The sequence below is a fragment of the Manis pentadactyla genome, chromosome 1 (genome assembly GCF_030020395.1).
Source record: "Manis pentadactyla isolate mManPen7 chromosome 1, mManPen7.hap1, whole genome shotgun sequence".
Lineage (NCBI taxonomy): Eukaryota > Metazoa > Chordata > Mammalia > Pholidota > Manidae > Manis > Manis pentadactyla.
In genome coordinates this window covers 210,745,836-210,760,988 of record NC_080019.1, presented here as the reverse complement: position 1 = coordinate 210,760,988, position 15,153 = coordinate 210,745,836, and the positions used below count along the sequence as shown (strand labels likewise).

At 44.8% G+C, this 15,153-nt stretch overlaps 1 protein-coding gene across 8 annotated transcripts in view; it reads left to right on the top strand.

Moving 5' to 3' along the window:
- Window positions 1-15,153, top strand: part of ITPR1 (inositol 1,4,5-trisphosphate receptor type 1) — a 308,099-nt gene that overhangs the window by 262,511 nt on the left and 30,435 nt on the right. For all 8 annotated transcript variants that reach the window (XM_057507152.1, XM_057507144.1, XM_057507135.1 and 5 more), the window contains 3 exons: window positions 5,259-5,434; window positions 9,153-9,317; window positions 14,187-14,382. In XM_057507152.1, coding sequence (XP_057363135.1) covers window positions 5,259-5,434; window positions 9,153-9,317; window positions 14,187-14,382 — 537 coding nt within the window. The remainder of the gene's footprint in view (window positions 1-5,258; window positions 5,435-9,152; window positions 9,318-14,186; window positions 14,383-15,153) is intronic.

Sequence of the window (15,153 nt, the reverse complement as noted above, 5' to 3'; positions counted from 1 at the left end):
CTATGGCTGGCTTCTCACATGTGACCCCTGGAAGTATTGGCATGATATGTAGGGCCCCGGTTACCCATTTTCAAGACAAGATGAGATCGTGGCTTTTACCACATGTTTAGTTCTAAATCTAACTTAAAATAATACATATGTTGGCTCCGTATTTATTTACCAGGGAAGAAAGAGAAGAAGCTGTACACTATTAAACCTGTAAGAAATTGTTTTATCAGCCTCCTTGTTTTATATGTTGAGAAACTATGTCTCAGGGAAGTGGAGAGATCCAGGTAGTCGCACAGCTAGTTAGTGGCAGAGCTAACCCTGGAACATAGGTACTGTGATGCTCAATCCAATATATCGCCCTGCCCCGCCCCATACCATACTTCTGAAATTAATTTCAGCTAAAGAATTGGTAAGGAATTTCTGGAATTTTTTTTTCTGGCAAGGAGTGGAGGGGAGGCAGAACCTGAATGACTGCAGACTGTACATCCTTGGATATTTAGCCTGTTAGGAGCCACGTGCCATTATTCACATAATGGACCATGAAAAGGTCTTGGTGGATTTTCCCCCACCACCATCTCCTCCCAGTCATCTGTATGCACATGCTACATATTTTGCTGAGAATAGGTGAACAACTCAGGAGGGGCATTTTGCTGTCTGGGCTTCTCAATTTGCCTGATGGCATTCTGGAGTCATTCACACTGGTGGGGCTCAGAGTCAGCAAAAGCTCTTTTTGTATTACACACCCACGGCCCCCTTTGTGAAACCCACTACAGCCTCTAGGGAGGTCTGCTTTTCAGCTAAATTTTTCACAGAGTGTTTTGACAAATCACCTCACATACGTAAGTAGCAACCTGCCGGGAGCTGCCTTGTGTGAAACGTACGGGATAAAGAGCTCAAAACTAAGATATAACAGCACAGGAGTGAGTTCTAGGCTCAGTCCTTGAGTCCAGTAATATGTATGCATAATAAAACAGCATGTGTATGTTTAAGTAAAGTTAATTTAAGGACCAATTTAAAAGCAGTAATGGGTTATGTGGTACGTATGTATCTGACTTACCCATTTGAGGAGTTAGCTTTTCTGTTTGGCCTTAAGTTTTATTGAAAGCTCCATTTGAGTGAATTTTTTCCCCAAAAAAGCACTACCTAAACACAAGTCCAGGGGACTTTTCCTTTTAAATGGCATGTCAGGACTCGTTAACTGCCTCTGTCCGAAAAGATTTGGTGGGTCCACAGGACCACAAAGTTTTCTCTGAGGGGACATCTTAGCCAGGCTGCCAGTGAGCCGAGGTAAGACTGCGAAGTGGTCAGCCAAGGGCTCAGTCGGAGGTGATAGCCAGGCCTCCTGTCACTTCTCAGGAGTTACTATGCTCATCACAGCAGATTCTTCAACCATTACTTTAGATGTGTTTTCATTTACCCTCCAATTATTTAAAAATACTTAAAATCAATTTTTATTACATGTCTTGACCATTTTCTTCAGTGGTCACTTGGGGCGGCCCTGAGGCCCAAGTTTGGGGAGAGTTGGCCGACAGCTGCCCTCCCCTTCTGTGATGAGCCTCGTCCAGTGAAATACCTAGGTGTGCCACTTGCCCAGCATGCGACCCTGGGCCAGCCACTTCAACTGGTATGCTTTATCCTCTCTAAAAGGTGCTTAAATTGTCCTAGTGGTTGTGAAATCTTGGTGCGGATTTGGAAATCCCTGTGGACTTCAGGGCAAAATAGTTGCTGGCCCACCCGGGGTCTTTGGGGCATCCTGTGTCTTGCCCATCCAAGCTGGAGACCCACTGGATGAGGTGACTCCTAAAGGTCCCTCCAACCCTCCAGCCAGGGTTCTCAGTGTGGCAGCAGGTCTGACTGATCTGTAGGAGGCTAGGCTTCCTGTTTTGGCAGCATGGGCTTTAGAACTTCATGTTGACAGACTAAACAGAAAGCATAATTGGATCTCCTGAGAGAGAAGGAGCTTGATGTTTTTTAAGGAAGCCTTTTCTGTTATATAGTGACAGAGATCACTTCAAGCCCATCAATTCATGCTCAGAGAGACTCATTTCATTCTTTTCTAAGATGTGTTGGGGGCATTTCCTCTACTCCACAGCTAACCATCTTTAAGAGGGGGGTTGTATTAGCCCTACTTAGAAATAAAATCTGGTTGGTTAGATGTGAAGGTACTTTGGGATCAGTATGTGTTCTTGTTGAATCCTAAAACCAGAATCTGAAAAACATCCCTCTTGAATGTGGTGATAACCTTGTATGAGTGCTGATGGGGCTTTATGGGTTTATAAGGCCTATGGCTGCCAAGAACACCAGTGGCCTTAAAAGCTCCTTTTCAGAAGTATAATTTGCCGCCTTTATTTCAGAACTGAAAAGTCACACAGTCTTTAAAAAGCATACAACTAGGGCTGCTTCCGATTTTTCACTGAATTTGTGAGTCTGCTGTGATGATTAAGGCAAATACAGTACTGCATTTTAAACTGTCTTACATTGAAATTTTCAAGTATACACAAAAGTAGGAAGAAGACTACAATAAAGTGCCATGTACCTATCAGCCCAGCTTTAACAATTACCAACATCTTGCCAATATTGTTTCATCTATCCTCCTACTATATTTCCTGAAAGATTTTAAAGAAGTATGGACATCTTGTTGTTCTGCCCATAAATATTTCAGTTCAACTCCAAACTTAATAATGATATTTAAAAATATGCATAATAATCATACCATTATCATTTAACAAAACAAATACTAATTATATAATAGCCTGTCTATATTCATGTTTCTCTAGTTGTCTCAAAGATGTCTTTCTTTAATTGGATTTTTGGAGTCTAGTATTATTTCTCAACATTGTTTTTATGTGGGTAAATAGCAAGTTTTTATATCAGCCCCTTCAGGATTTGGGTACAAGCACTGTACTGGTTACAGTTATTATACTGAGACCTTAAGAGTCAGTTTAAGATGGTGAGTAAACACTTCAGAAAATGAAAAACAAAGCCATAGACTGGAAGAAAATATTTACCATACATACATCTGACAAAAAGCTTATATCCACAATATATAAAGAATCCTTACAACTCAGAAGACTATAAAATTAAAATAGTGGGCAAAAGATTTGATCAGATACCTCACAAAACAAGATATACAAATGGCCAATAAGCACATAAAATGTAATTTAACATCAGTAATTATCAGGGAAAAGCAAATGAAAACCAAAATAGCATAGCCCTAGAAACCTACTAGAATGGCTAAAATTAGAAAGACGAACAATATCATGCTTTGGAAAGACTGACGCAGAGTAAGTGGAACTCCCATATATTGTTGATGGGAAGGAAAAACGATACACTTTGGAAAACAGTATGGTAGTATCTTATAAAGTTAAAGATATACATAGGATCCAAAAATCTACTTACATGTATTTGTCCAAGAGAAATGAAAACATACACCCCTCTAAGATTTGTACTAGAATGTTCCCAGTAGCATTTTTCATTACAGTTCCAAACAGGACACAACCCAAATACACATCAGTTGTTGAGTGGATAAATAAATTGTGGCATATCTATCTTAATGAGCCACAACTCAGCAGTAGAAAAACAAAATATTAATACACACAATAGTTTGAATGAATCTTAAAAATGTACTAAGTGAAAGAATAAAAGGGTTCCCTACCAATGATCGTTTTTTTCCATTTTTATGAAACTAGAAAATGCAAAGCTACAGAGATAGATGGTAGATGAATGGCTGCCTGGGGTGCAGATGGGACAGTGCATCAACTGCAAGGGGCCCCAAGAAACCTTTTAGGGTGGTTAAAAATGTTTATCTGGATTGTGTTGGCAGTTATATGTGGTTGTGTGATTATACAGCTGCCCAAAATCATGAAATTGTACATTCAACTTGGGTGGATTTTATGTGTTTCTTTTTAGACATAGTAAAGACAATTGACTTGAAAGGCATGTAGATGGCAGCCATTTGTTCTGTCACTTTAGGCAAGATAATGTAACCTAAGACTCAGTTTCCTCTGAAGGAAAATGGATATAATAGTACCAGCCTCATAGGGTGATCAAGAGGACTGAATAAGTGATACCAATGTAAAGACCTTAGTATGATAACTAATAACTATTAAATGTACAATAGTGATGCAGATGCCTCAATATCTATTTCATCCCAAATTTCTGAAAAACTTCGGCGTCTTTGTGCCCATTTCTAATGGGGTTTTCCTTCTGAAGGCTATTCAAAGGGAAGAGGAAGTGCTTGGGGCTGGAGGAAAAATGTTTTGAGAGAAAGCACACCTCAGCGGGGGCACCCTAGGGGGACTAGGGCAGCAGCTAGCTTGTGGGGGACTGTGTCCTGCAAGGGGACCCCTTTCCTGGGTGGCGACAGTCCCGGCAGTTCTGGAGAAGTAAAACACCTTTATATAAGTGGCCTTAATCATGTAGTGCTGCTTGTTTACATCTGAGAGAGACTCAAAATGTGACAGCATGTGAAATAGGGTGGGTTTTTTTTTTTTAATGAGTGTTTTACAGAACTTTATTTTTAGCCACGGTGGCTTGTGTTATATAACCAGCCATCTCGTGGGACACTCTAAATAGAACCTGCAGTAGCAAGAGATGACAGAAACTGATATAAGCTCTTTGACTACAAGGATAATCTAATTGTATGATGATGCTAATGATATGGAAGTTGCCTTCCTCCTTCCCTGGAAGAAATCTGACTCAGGCGGGGGCCCTGCAATTCTGCTTTGCATACTTTTCATAGAATTTAGAAGTTTAGGCTTCCAGTTCGCTTTGCTAAGACGGAAGTGTGACACATGTATGAGTTTTAGTTACTGAACCAACTCATGTGATGGGTGCCTACTGGGTGTCAGGTGCTCCCCTCGGGGAACTAGAGGGAGACACTTGGGAGGGGCCGATGGGGGCAAAGACGAGCAAACTGACCACCAGAAAGCAGTGTCCTATGGATTGGTTGGTGGGTACAGAGAACACAGGTGGAAGGATGACCGGGATGGTGGTGTAGGAGGAGGAGATGAGAGGCTTCCTGGAAGAGGGGATATCTAAGCTGAGACATCAGAGGAATAAGAGAGGCAGAAAAATTTCTCAGGTAGAAGGAACACATGTGAAGCCTTGGAGGTAAGAAAATGTGAATGTGATGGGTTATGTCTGGGGCAGAGAATTGGTACAAACAAGGCCAGAGAGGTTACTGCAGAGAGTGTCGCTAACCCACTCCGGCCTGTCAGTTGTGCTTGGTGACAGCGGTGCTGTGTGTGACCCCTGCCCTGTCTTCCCAGGAACCTTGGAGCCACACTGGTCGGGGCTGCTGTGGACAGCTATGCTCATCTCTCTGGCCATCGTCATTGCGCTCCCCAAGCCCCACGGCATCCGGGCCTTAATTGCTTCGACGATTCTACGGTTGATATTTTCCGTTGGGCTACAACCCACGTTGTTTCTTCTGGGGGCTTTCAATGTAAGTAGGAATATCTTCATAGCCTCTGTTGTGTTTCCATGCAAAAAGGAAAGCCTTCCATTTGGGTCCCTAGAATCCTGGCTTGTGTGGGTCCTTTGTTACAAGGGCAGAAGAAAGGGGAAGCGGCAGGTGACATGGCCTTCTGAACCTGCTCAAGGCACAGGAAATCTCTTGATGAGTTACCTGGACACTGATGAGCTCATTTTTAGGGAAGTGAGGCAGGAAGAGGGAAAGTGGGTAAGATTTAAGTTAGTTTTTCCAATCAGATCAAAGGGTTGCTGGGACAGGAGATTCTAGGCAATAATACTGACACAGCACCCACTTTTGGTGGGAACCACATTGAACAGAGAGGCGAGGCAAGAGGAATTGGTCATAGATGGCAGCAGGAAGGGAGGGAAGAGGAGAATCGGTTATTTCAGAGTCAGTGGTGACATTTGGAAATGCTTTTTCACTGTAGTTGAAGGATAAACACCAACTACATCTATAGGAGATTTCTTAGGAAGTAGAGACAGCTTTCATAAGATCATAAATTGTAGGTTTCTTGGTGAAAGGAAGGAGAAAATTAGCTTTCTAAAGGTTTCTGCCCCTGAGCATATAAGGAAGCTGAAGTCAATGTACACAAGTGAAAGTGATATTGCAAAACAAGGTTAACAGTAACTTAGAGCAACAGTGAATGTCCCCAAACAGATACTGTGAATCAGATAGCAAGGGCAGTGAGGGCACTGTGGGGAAAGAGACCACTTCACGCCGACAAGCTTAAACAGAGGAGGCAGGGCTGAAGTTCTGTCTTAAAGAATGGAAAGGATCTGGCCACGAAGCCGGATTGAGAAGAGCATTTTCCCTTAGGCTCCATAGGGCCAGAGCAGTGGGAAGGCCTGGATGTTCTCAAGAGCAGACCAGCGGTTGGGTCGCACCTCCCCTGTGGTTCCTGGAGGGCTATGTAGGACCTGGCCCTGTGCAGGCAACCTGGGTGCTGCATTTTAGGAACACATTTGGGCCCCACCCCCCAGGTCAGCATTTCCAAAGCAGGTTCCAAGTTGATAAATCGTAGGTGAAAAGGGGTCCCCAGGTTAAACTGCTGTGGGAAAAGCTGGGTTAAACAAATTGAAAAGGGTTTTGTGGAGGGCTTTCTTGGAGACTTTAACAAGCTGGTGTGGGTCAGGAATCTCTGAGATAGGGGAGCAGTGTATTTATGGGTCCCAAACTTACTTGCCCACAGTTTTTTTTTTTTAAAGTATCACTTGGAATTGCTGTTGTATAGAATATAGATTGGGAAACCCTAGTGAGAAATGACTCAAGTTTTTTCTGAGCAAAGAAATGGTATGTGCAGAGAGTTTCTCTTGAGAAAATTCATTAAGTGGTGGTGTGTTACGTGGGCTCAGCGTAACTGTCGAAGGGAGCCGCTGGAGGCGGGGCCACTCAGGACCTCTGGCAGAGCTTTTGAGCAGGTGTGACGAGCTGCGTCTGGGTCGTAGCGTAGGACACGGGAGGCACACGTGTCGCAGCTACGAAGGGAGCAGCCTCGTGGGGGCGGAGTCAGAGCGGCGTCCGCTCGCGCAAGGGCCAGTCCTCCAGGCAGAGAGGGAGAGCGCTGTCCTGACTAGGCGATGGAAGAGGTGCCTACAGCTCCCGCTGTCAGTCCCCGACAAGGACAACCGGGAGAAGAATGCGGCCAGCTAAAACTGAGTCATGCAGAGACCTAGCTTTCAGGGTGCAAATACACTTCACTTTGTTGATTCGCTGTGCTTGAGGTGACAAGACAGCTCGCGTCAGCTCTGGGATTTGGAACTGCATGAGCAGAGGGACAGGGAATGTCGGCTCCTTGCTCTGGGAGGAGTCTGTTGGGAAGGAGAGGCAGCGGAAACAAACACGTGGAGGGGAGGTGCTCAGTGTTTCAGAGAGACAGTCTGTGGGCTGGATTAGTTCTGTGTTTCTGGCCCCTTTCATCCCACCTTTATCTCTTCTTTCACTTATATTGGCTGGCGGAAAGACTCAAATTAGATAATTAATTACTATTTATAATAACATTAGCTGGTGGGGAGCTGAAGTAACTATAACAAATAGTTATTTAAAGGGAATAAAAGAAGAGAAACATGGAGCATATAGGGGAAGACAGGGTAGCTGTGGACAGACAGGGAAGGAACGTCGGAGAGCTGAGAGCTGGTGCAGCAGGCCGGGGCGGTGCCTGGTGGTCAGGTGCCGGGAGGGTGGTCAGCAGGGCTGCAGAGCGCTGCGGGGGGCAGGAGTGGGGCTGCAGGGCTCAGGACAGCCGGGGGAAGACCCGCTGCCCCTGCTGGGGGAGAAGCCTTTGGAGGTGGGAAGGCTGCTGCCGTGGAGAGGCGGGGCTGGACGCCAGAGCTCAGACGAATCAAGCAGGGTCAGCCAGAAGCAGAGACAGTTTCCTGACCAGTAGGGAATGTGTGCTGGTGAAGCAACAGAGAAAAACAGGGCAGGTGTTACAGGGGAGAGCGGATGCAGCGAAGCAAGGTCCTGTGTTGCCAACAGCAGGGACTGGGCGTGTTCGAGGCCCTGGGATGTCACTCAGAGCGCGGCTGTTTGTTGTTTTCCCTGAAACCCCACCAACACAAACCCCCCAGAGTCTGTGATGCGTTCTCACCCCATGTAAGAGCCTACATGAGTGAAGTGTAGAAGATCAGAAAAACAGCAACTGGTGGGTTAGATATTGAGCCTGTCTGAGAAAGCTGAACGCTCTCTGTGGGTGTCGGCTTCCCTGCGTATCTGATGACTGAGAAGCTCCCTTACACCAACCCACCAGATTGCCTGGCAGAATTTGCCCAGCACCTGTGCCAGCCTGGCTAGGGTTGCAGAAGGTAGTTTTACCAAATGCATCCAAAGAGCTTCTTCTCCAGCCTTTACCTGGTTCAGGTGTTTCTGCCAGGGTGTTGCTAGAGGCGGAGTCCTAGGCATGGGGTTTCTGTCCAAGGCAGGACTATATCATACAGGAGGTCCGGGAAAGATCTCAGTGGGTATCTCTGGCTCCATTTGACCATGTCTCTCCCCCTGAACCACTTGTTACTGCCAGGAGAATACAATATTCTGACTGTCCAGGATGGAGCCCCACCCAGACCTCAAGGACAGACACGTGGAAGGGGATGGATTCTCCAGAGGGAAATGAGAAGTTATTCCCAGAAGGGAGGCAGGGGAACCCAACTCATATCCAGAAGTCCCTTACTTTTTTTTCCCCAAGAAGTGTATCATTGTCCCAGTGAAATTAGGAGCAATTTAAGACAAGAACTGGCTGTTTCTCTTTGAATTGCAACCCTATCAATGCCTAGAGTATAACAGAAATTCAAAAACTGCTTTTAAGCATACTGATCACAGGGTTCACAGATTAAGGTGACTTCTGTTTTTGACTAAGTCATGTAAGAATGCTTGAAATGATTCATACCTCATTTTGAAAATCCTAATTTCGGTATGTGTTAATTTTGTTTTTGTCATATACAAATGCCACTTGATTACTGCTGCGCATGAAGTTATTTGACTGCCACGTAACTTATAATATGCCTGAAAAGCAAAGTAATGAAATGACTTAGATCTGCAAATGGTTCTCAGGTGGGTTCGGTGGGCCCTTGTTGCAAAAGGAAGCTTTTGTTTGTTTTACTGAAATGCATTTGAATGAGAATCGCCCTCTGCTCTCACGAAGTCTGCTGCTTGGCACAGTCTGTGCTTATCTGACAGTTCCTGTCATTGTTCACAGGTCTGCAATAAAATCATCTTTCTAATGAGCTTCGTGGGCAACTGTGGGACATTCACCAGAGGCTACCGGGCCATGGTTCTTGATGTTGAGTTCCTCTATCATTTGTTGTATCTGCTGATCTGCGCCTTGGGGCTCTTTGTCCATGAATTCTTCTACAGCCTGCTGGTGAGTTCCGAGTTCCTGGTGTTGACAGATTCTTGCATGGTGAAAATAAGGAGAGCCGCCTCTGTCCTCTCTTGTCATCACAGAGCCCTCCTTGTAATGGTGATTGGTGTTCCCGGTCTCACAAGGTCATAACCGCCCCCCATCTCCCCTGTACACAGCATCTGAGAGATCTGGAGAGCAAAGCTGTGCAGCGAGCTGGTGAGCTCCTAGGAGTCTAAGAGGGGCACAGTCACCCAGCGTGCATATGGGACACTTTATCCTCTAGTAGTAGGTGATGCCTGTAGTCTCAATCAGGAGTTGTTTCCTTCACATGCACCTTGGTGGGGTGTTTTGTTTTGTTTTAACTTTCTTGGACTCTGCCAGCATTTACCAAGGAGCCTGTTTTTGAGACTGTCATCTCATTACAGTTCTCATGGGATCTGTTCCCAGTGCAAACAGGTAGTGACAAGACCAGGAGCTTTTTCCAAGTCCTAAGATCCGTGACAATGAGTGCAATAGATTTTTTTGGTCCAACAGACCTTTTTAGTAGAAGTTATTTTGTTCCAGTCTGTGCCAAGTAGTGAATGTCTGATAGCCTATAAAAATGAGGTGGTTAATGTCTTCCTAGTCTATAAAATGAGTTGTTTCTATTACCTTCCTCCTGAGCAGGTTTTTAAATTATCTGCTTATTCTCTTGAATATCTGCTTATTCTCCTGTCATTAGAGGGAATGTAGACCTGCAGGGTTGTAGATAAGAAACTATTTCCTTATACCTACATCAGATGAGAAAAGGATTAAAATTGACCTATCTGCAGGCAAAACCATCCATACTGGGACTGGAAGCATTAAAATGTTTGTGAGGATAAAAAATGGTCAAAGCCTAAGTGCTGTTGATTTAAGAGTCTTAGAAAAGGCAGAGCAAGGAAAGCTCTTCCTATAGGTGCTCTCCGTGTGGTCTCTGGACTGGTTACTTAACTGCTCTGTGCCTCAGTTTCCTCGGCTATAAAGTGAGTTGAACCCTGTGTCTCCCTCACGGCCCCTCAGAGGGTTCATCTCCAACTGGGTAACGTCAGGGTCTTAGAATAGCAGCACTGCTACACGTAAATGCTGAACGGCTGCTCGCTCTTAGGATCTCTGTCATCGCATATTCCCTGTCCCATCCAGAACATCATAAAGAATTCACCGCTGGGCCATCAGGATTAGCTCATTCCATTAGTGGTGGACATTGGCAGGCTGCGGGAAATGGATTCTTTTCCCTCATTCGAAAACAGGTCTGGCGATACTTTGAGGTTTTAGGCGAAGAGTTCTCTGGATATACTTGTGATTGCCATTATGTGGCCTATTTTGGTCACTCTGTATCAGACATCTTTAGAGCCCTGTGTATATTTCTGAGCCTTTTTGTCTCATGCAGTAATGTCCCTGGGTGGGGCTCCGGTTTGTGAGTCAGGGAGACCCCGGTGTGCCCATCCAGCAAATTCCTGGTCTTCCTGGGTAGGGAAGCGGAGTCCAGCCGATGGCCACCCCTGCTGTGGGGTCTCCTTCCCTGGGAGACAGGAGATCCCCCATAGACAGTGCTGTTTCTCCCTGGGAGAGTTCGACTTTTCCTGCAGTCAAAATCCATTGGCGTCATTTCCTTTCCTCTTCATTCAAGCGCTCTTCCACAATGCCAGCTGGTGCTAGATGTTTGGGACGTCCCAGTAAGACACGCCAGTGTTGCCCCTGCCCTCACGGGCCTCACAGTCTAGAAAATTACAGTGATTGCCTTTGATTGCCTGTCCGTGTGTTGTCGTCATGCTCTCTCACGCCTTGGAGGCAGGTTTCTCCACATTCCAGATGGTGACACCGAGGCTCGGCGAGGTAGGTAGGTTGCCAAAGTCCCACCATGAGTCTGCGGCAGAGACGGGGTAGCAACTCAGCTCTTGTCACCGCCGAGTCTGGGTTCCTAAGCTCGGCCCTCAGCGGCCTTTTATCTGAGCTTGTGGTGAAGTCCTTCTTTGGGCGACACCGGTATTTCATGCTGCGGTTTGCCCTTGAGCTTTCACATCTCTGACCCATCCCAGAAAGGTGAGAGGGACTCAGAGGTTCCAGTGATGTTACCTGAGCTCAAATCACTTTAGAAAATCATATATAGGATCAAACTGGATGGCTGGGTGCCTCTCCTGTGTGCTGCTGAGGGCTTGTCTAAGCCGCCTGGGCCTTGGCTTGTCTGTGGCCTCCTTTTGGTTCCCAGGCAGTATTTAACGTGTCTGTTGGGAACCACAGACAAAATACAGAACCGTTCAAATTATTGCACAAATAAGTAAAGCCTTTGACAGAGGGGAATTGGAGAGAGGCCTCCAGCAGGGAAGACCCACATCTCAGTGGACTGTGAAAGCTCCTCGCCAGCAGGCCGTAAAGAGGGACAGTGTGGGACCACTGCGTGATCGAAGGGGCCCTCGAGACCGGCTGACCCTGGTGGTCTTGAGCCTGCCTTCAACTTGTGTCCTTGAAAAATATTAACAGCCCAAGATGGAAGTGTGCAAAGTTCATAGACAGGTACCAAAGAGAGAAATCCAGATGGTCAGGAAACATGGAAAAAATGTTGATCCTTAATGCAAAGCAAAGACATGCTGATTAAAACAACAGCCTGATCCCGTGTCATACTTGTCACATTAGGAAAGATTCACAAGCATGCTCATGCCCAGGCCTAGTGACAGTGGCCAAAATGGGCATTATTGTCCAACAGCGGTGAGTCTAAATCGGTACAGCCTTCCTGGAAGGCTATGGGCAACAAGTTTCTACTAAAACATTTGACTCAACAATTCCTTTTCTGGAAATTATGCCAAAAAGAAATACCTGGACAAGTACATATAAATCCAGATACAGAAGTGTTCATCACAGCATTTTTTTTAATGGCATACGATTGAAAACAGCTGGACTATTTAACAAAAAGAAGTATATTGGTTAAGTAAACTGTGGTTTTTCCTTTCAGTGAAATACCAGGTGATCACTTTTGACATGAAAATGTTCATGATTGCTTGGTGAGAAAGGCTGACAATATGCCAGGACAATAATAGTATGCTATTTTTGTAAAAGTATGTGTGTATATACTACATTTTTTCAAATGTAGAAAGGCCAGGAGGAAATAACTTATTGAGTAGAGGTTTTTAGATGGTGGGTTTTTTGTGGGTTTTGTGTTTCTCTGTGCTTTTTTGTGTTTTCAAAGTTTTCTCCATGGAACATGTGCAGTTTTCTAATTAGAACAAACTTTTCCTTTATGAGGCAATGAGCATCCATTGCTTTACAAACCAGAAATTACAGATGAGTGAAAGGGAGAGGAAAAAAAAAAAGCACTTGTCATTCAATGACTTGAGGGCTGTATAATCTCCATGCTTCTCACCCACAAAAAACAAGCGTCATTTCTTTGTCATCCAAACCGCTCTGGCTTGATGCCCCACAGGAGGCTGCTGGGAAATATCTGACCAACATTAACAGCAACAGTAGTCTTTTGTCCTCTTATACTGACTACCTGCCTCTTCCGTGCTTCCATTTAAGTATCCCCCTTTCACCCAGTGCCCTTCACGCTGCTCTCAGGGCACAGATTGGTGTTCTGGAGGCTGAAAAGCTAACTGACCAGAAAATGAACTCAGATAATAAAATTCTAAATTGGAAGGCACATGGAGATCAGCTAGTTGAGTCCACTGATTTTACAGATGAGGAAACTGAGGTCCAGAGAGATTACATGGCTCCATCTGCGTCTTGCAACAAATTAGAAGCAGAGTCAGGATTCAAACCCTTGTCCCCTAGCGCACTGCCCTGTGCACGGGCATTCCCTGGACCACGGTGGAGGTGGGACCTTCAGGAGAGGACATGATGTCAGCACAGAGGTCAGATGAGATCCAGCCCCCGTGCCAGAATCACCCGCTGGATCTCCCTTCCTGTTACTCTCTGCCATTCCTCCAGTCCAGACATCTGAGTGTAGTTCTTAGAAAGCCAGCCATCCATCCCCCAAACCTGTGAGTTCCTAGAGGGATCCTCCATTTCTCATGAAGTCAGCTTCTTGCCAAGAGCACCATCTCTTTGTGGAGGACAAGCCTAGCTTATGAACACATGGGGGACTGGTGGGGGGTCTCCGTCCTCACTGAGGGGAAAGCAGGAGTTCAGGCTTCCTGGTGTGCCACTGTCCCCAGTGTCCCTGCCATATACAACCTGTATGAGCTTGGCCCAGACTCTTCATCAGGAAATTAATGATAATTACCACTTATTTTTGCTTACTCAATACACATATATGGCCATATGCTAAGTATTATATATACATCATCTGTTATTCTTCATAATAACTCTCCATCCTCCAGGCTACAGAGGAGGAAACTGAGGCTCAGAGAGGAAGGGGAAAGTACCTAGGCCACCGTCCGGATGGCAGCAATTGGTGGAGCTAAGACGAACCCCTAACTCCAGGGTCCTCGTGGCCTGTGCCGGCTGTTGTACGTCCACCTTCCGCATGAGGCTTTAAGCTCCACGAGCACAAGGCCAGGACTTGTCCAGCCCTATATCCAGAGTAGCTAGCCCTTACTGGAACTCAATAAACACTCCCTAAATAAATGCCTGCCAGGACCCTCAGCGCTTTCCTCTCCCTTGCTTTCTGCAACTCCCTGGCACGTCCCTGTATCTTCTCTATTTCCAAATCCTCTAAACTTATATAGGCTACCCAAATTGCTGTTGTTCCCTGCCTTCCTTTTCTGTTTATTTTTACCATCTCAGTTCTCAACTCTACTCACTTAAGTGTTAAAACAATATAGGGCTTTCGAGGTTTCAGAGGGGTGAATTCTCTATACATGAAGTTTTCATTGTGGGATATTGATGTACATCTAATGTAGAGGCTTTTTGTCTTCTTTCTGTTTGTTTTTAAAGCTTTTTGATTTAGTGTACAGAGAAGAGACTCTGCTTAATGTCATTAAAAGTGTCACTCGCAATGGACGGTCCATCATCTTGACAGCAGTTCTGGCTTTGATCCTGGTTTACCTGTTCTCAATAGTGGGCTATCTCTTCTTCAAGGATGACTTTATCTTGGAAGTAGATAGGTTGCCCAATGAAACAGCTCTCCCAGGTGGGTTTGGACCTTCTGATCTTGTTTAATGTTAAATGAGTATTTCCTGATCACAACTAAACTAAAGAAAACAATGAGTTGAGCAGTGTAGGTATCTCCTAACACCCAGAGTATGAATTTTGAATGCAGAGCTAAATGTTTACTTTATTCAGAGGCTGGTATAGCATATCAAATGCTAAGTGACAGTGTCCAGATCCTACATTTAGTTTATTTACCAAAGTCGTATTTTAAACTAGCACACCTTTTTCATAAAACAATGTGACCATATATACTATATTGCTTGGCTTGGTAAATCTACTTCTAGGAATTTATCCTTAAAAGAAAAATCTGGTATGCATGTAGAAACAGGTGTATATGGAAGGATGTTCATTGCAGTGTAAAACTGGAAGCAACCTAAATGTATGAGAGTATTCCATGAGGTTATGGTCCACCCTGCAGATATGGTCCATCTTTATAAAACCTTCATGGAAAACCCCACAAGATATATATGGTGGTAATTTGCAGAAGAACAACTGCAGTGGGATCCATGTATATGTTTTTTTTAATCATAAACCTCATATATGTATTTTAAAATATGGAAGCATGTACCCCCAAACTGCTATCAGTACCTACTCTGGGGCCTTTTTCACTATCTGCAGATTCTACAATGAACTTAATGTGATTTTTATGTATCGCAGGAACAGAAGAGATTTCCAATATTGAGAATGAATTAAAGTGATCACGTACTTGACTGATCCTTCAAAATAGGGGACACTACTACTAAGTGACAGA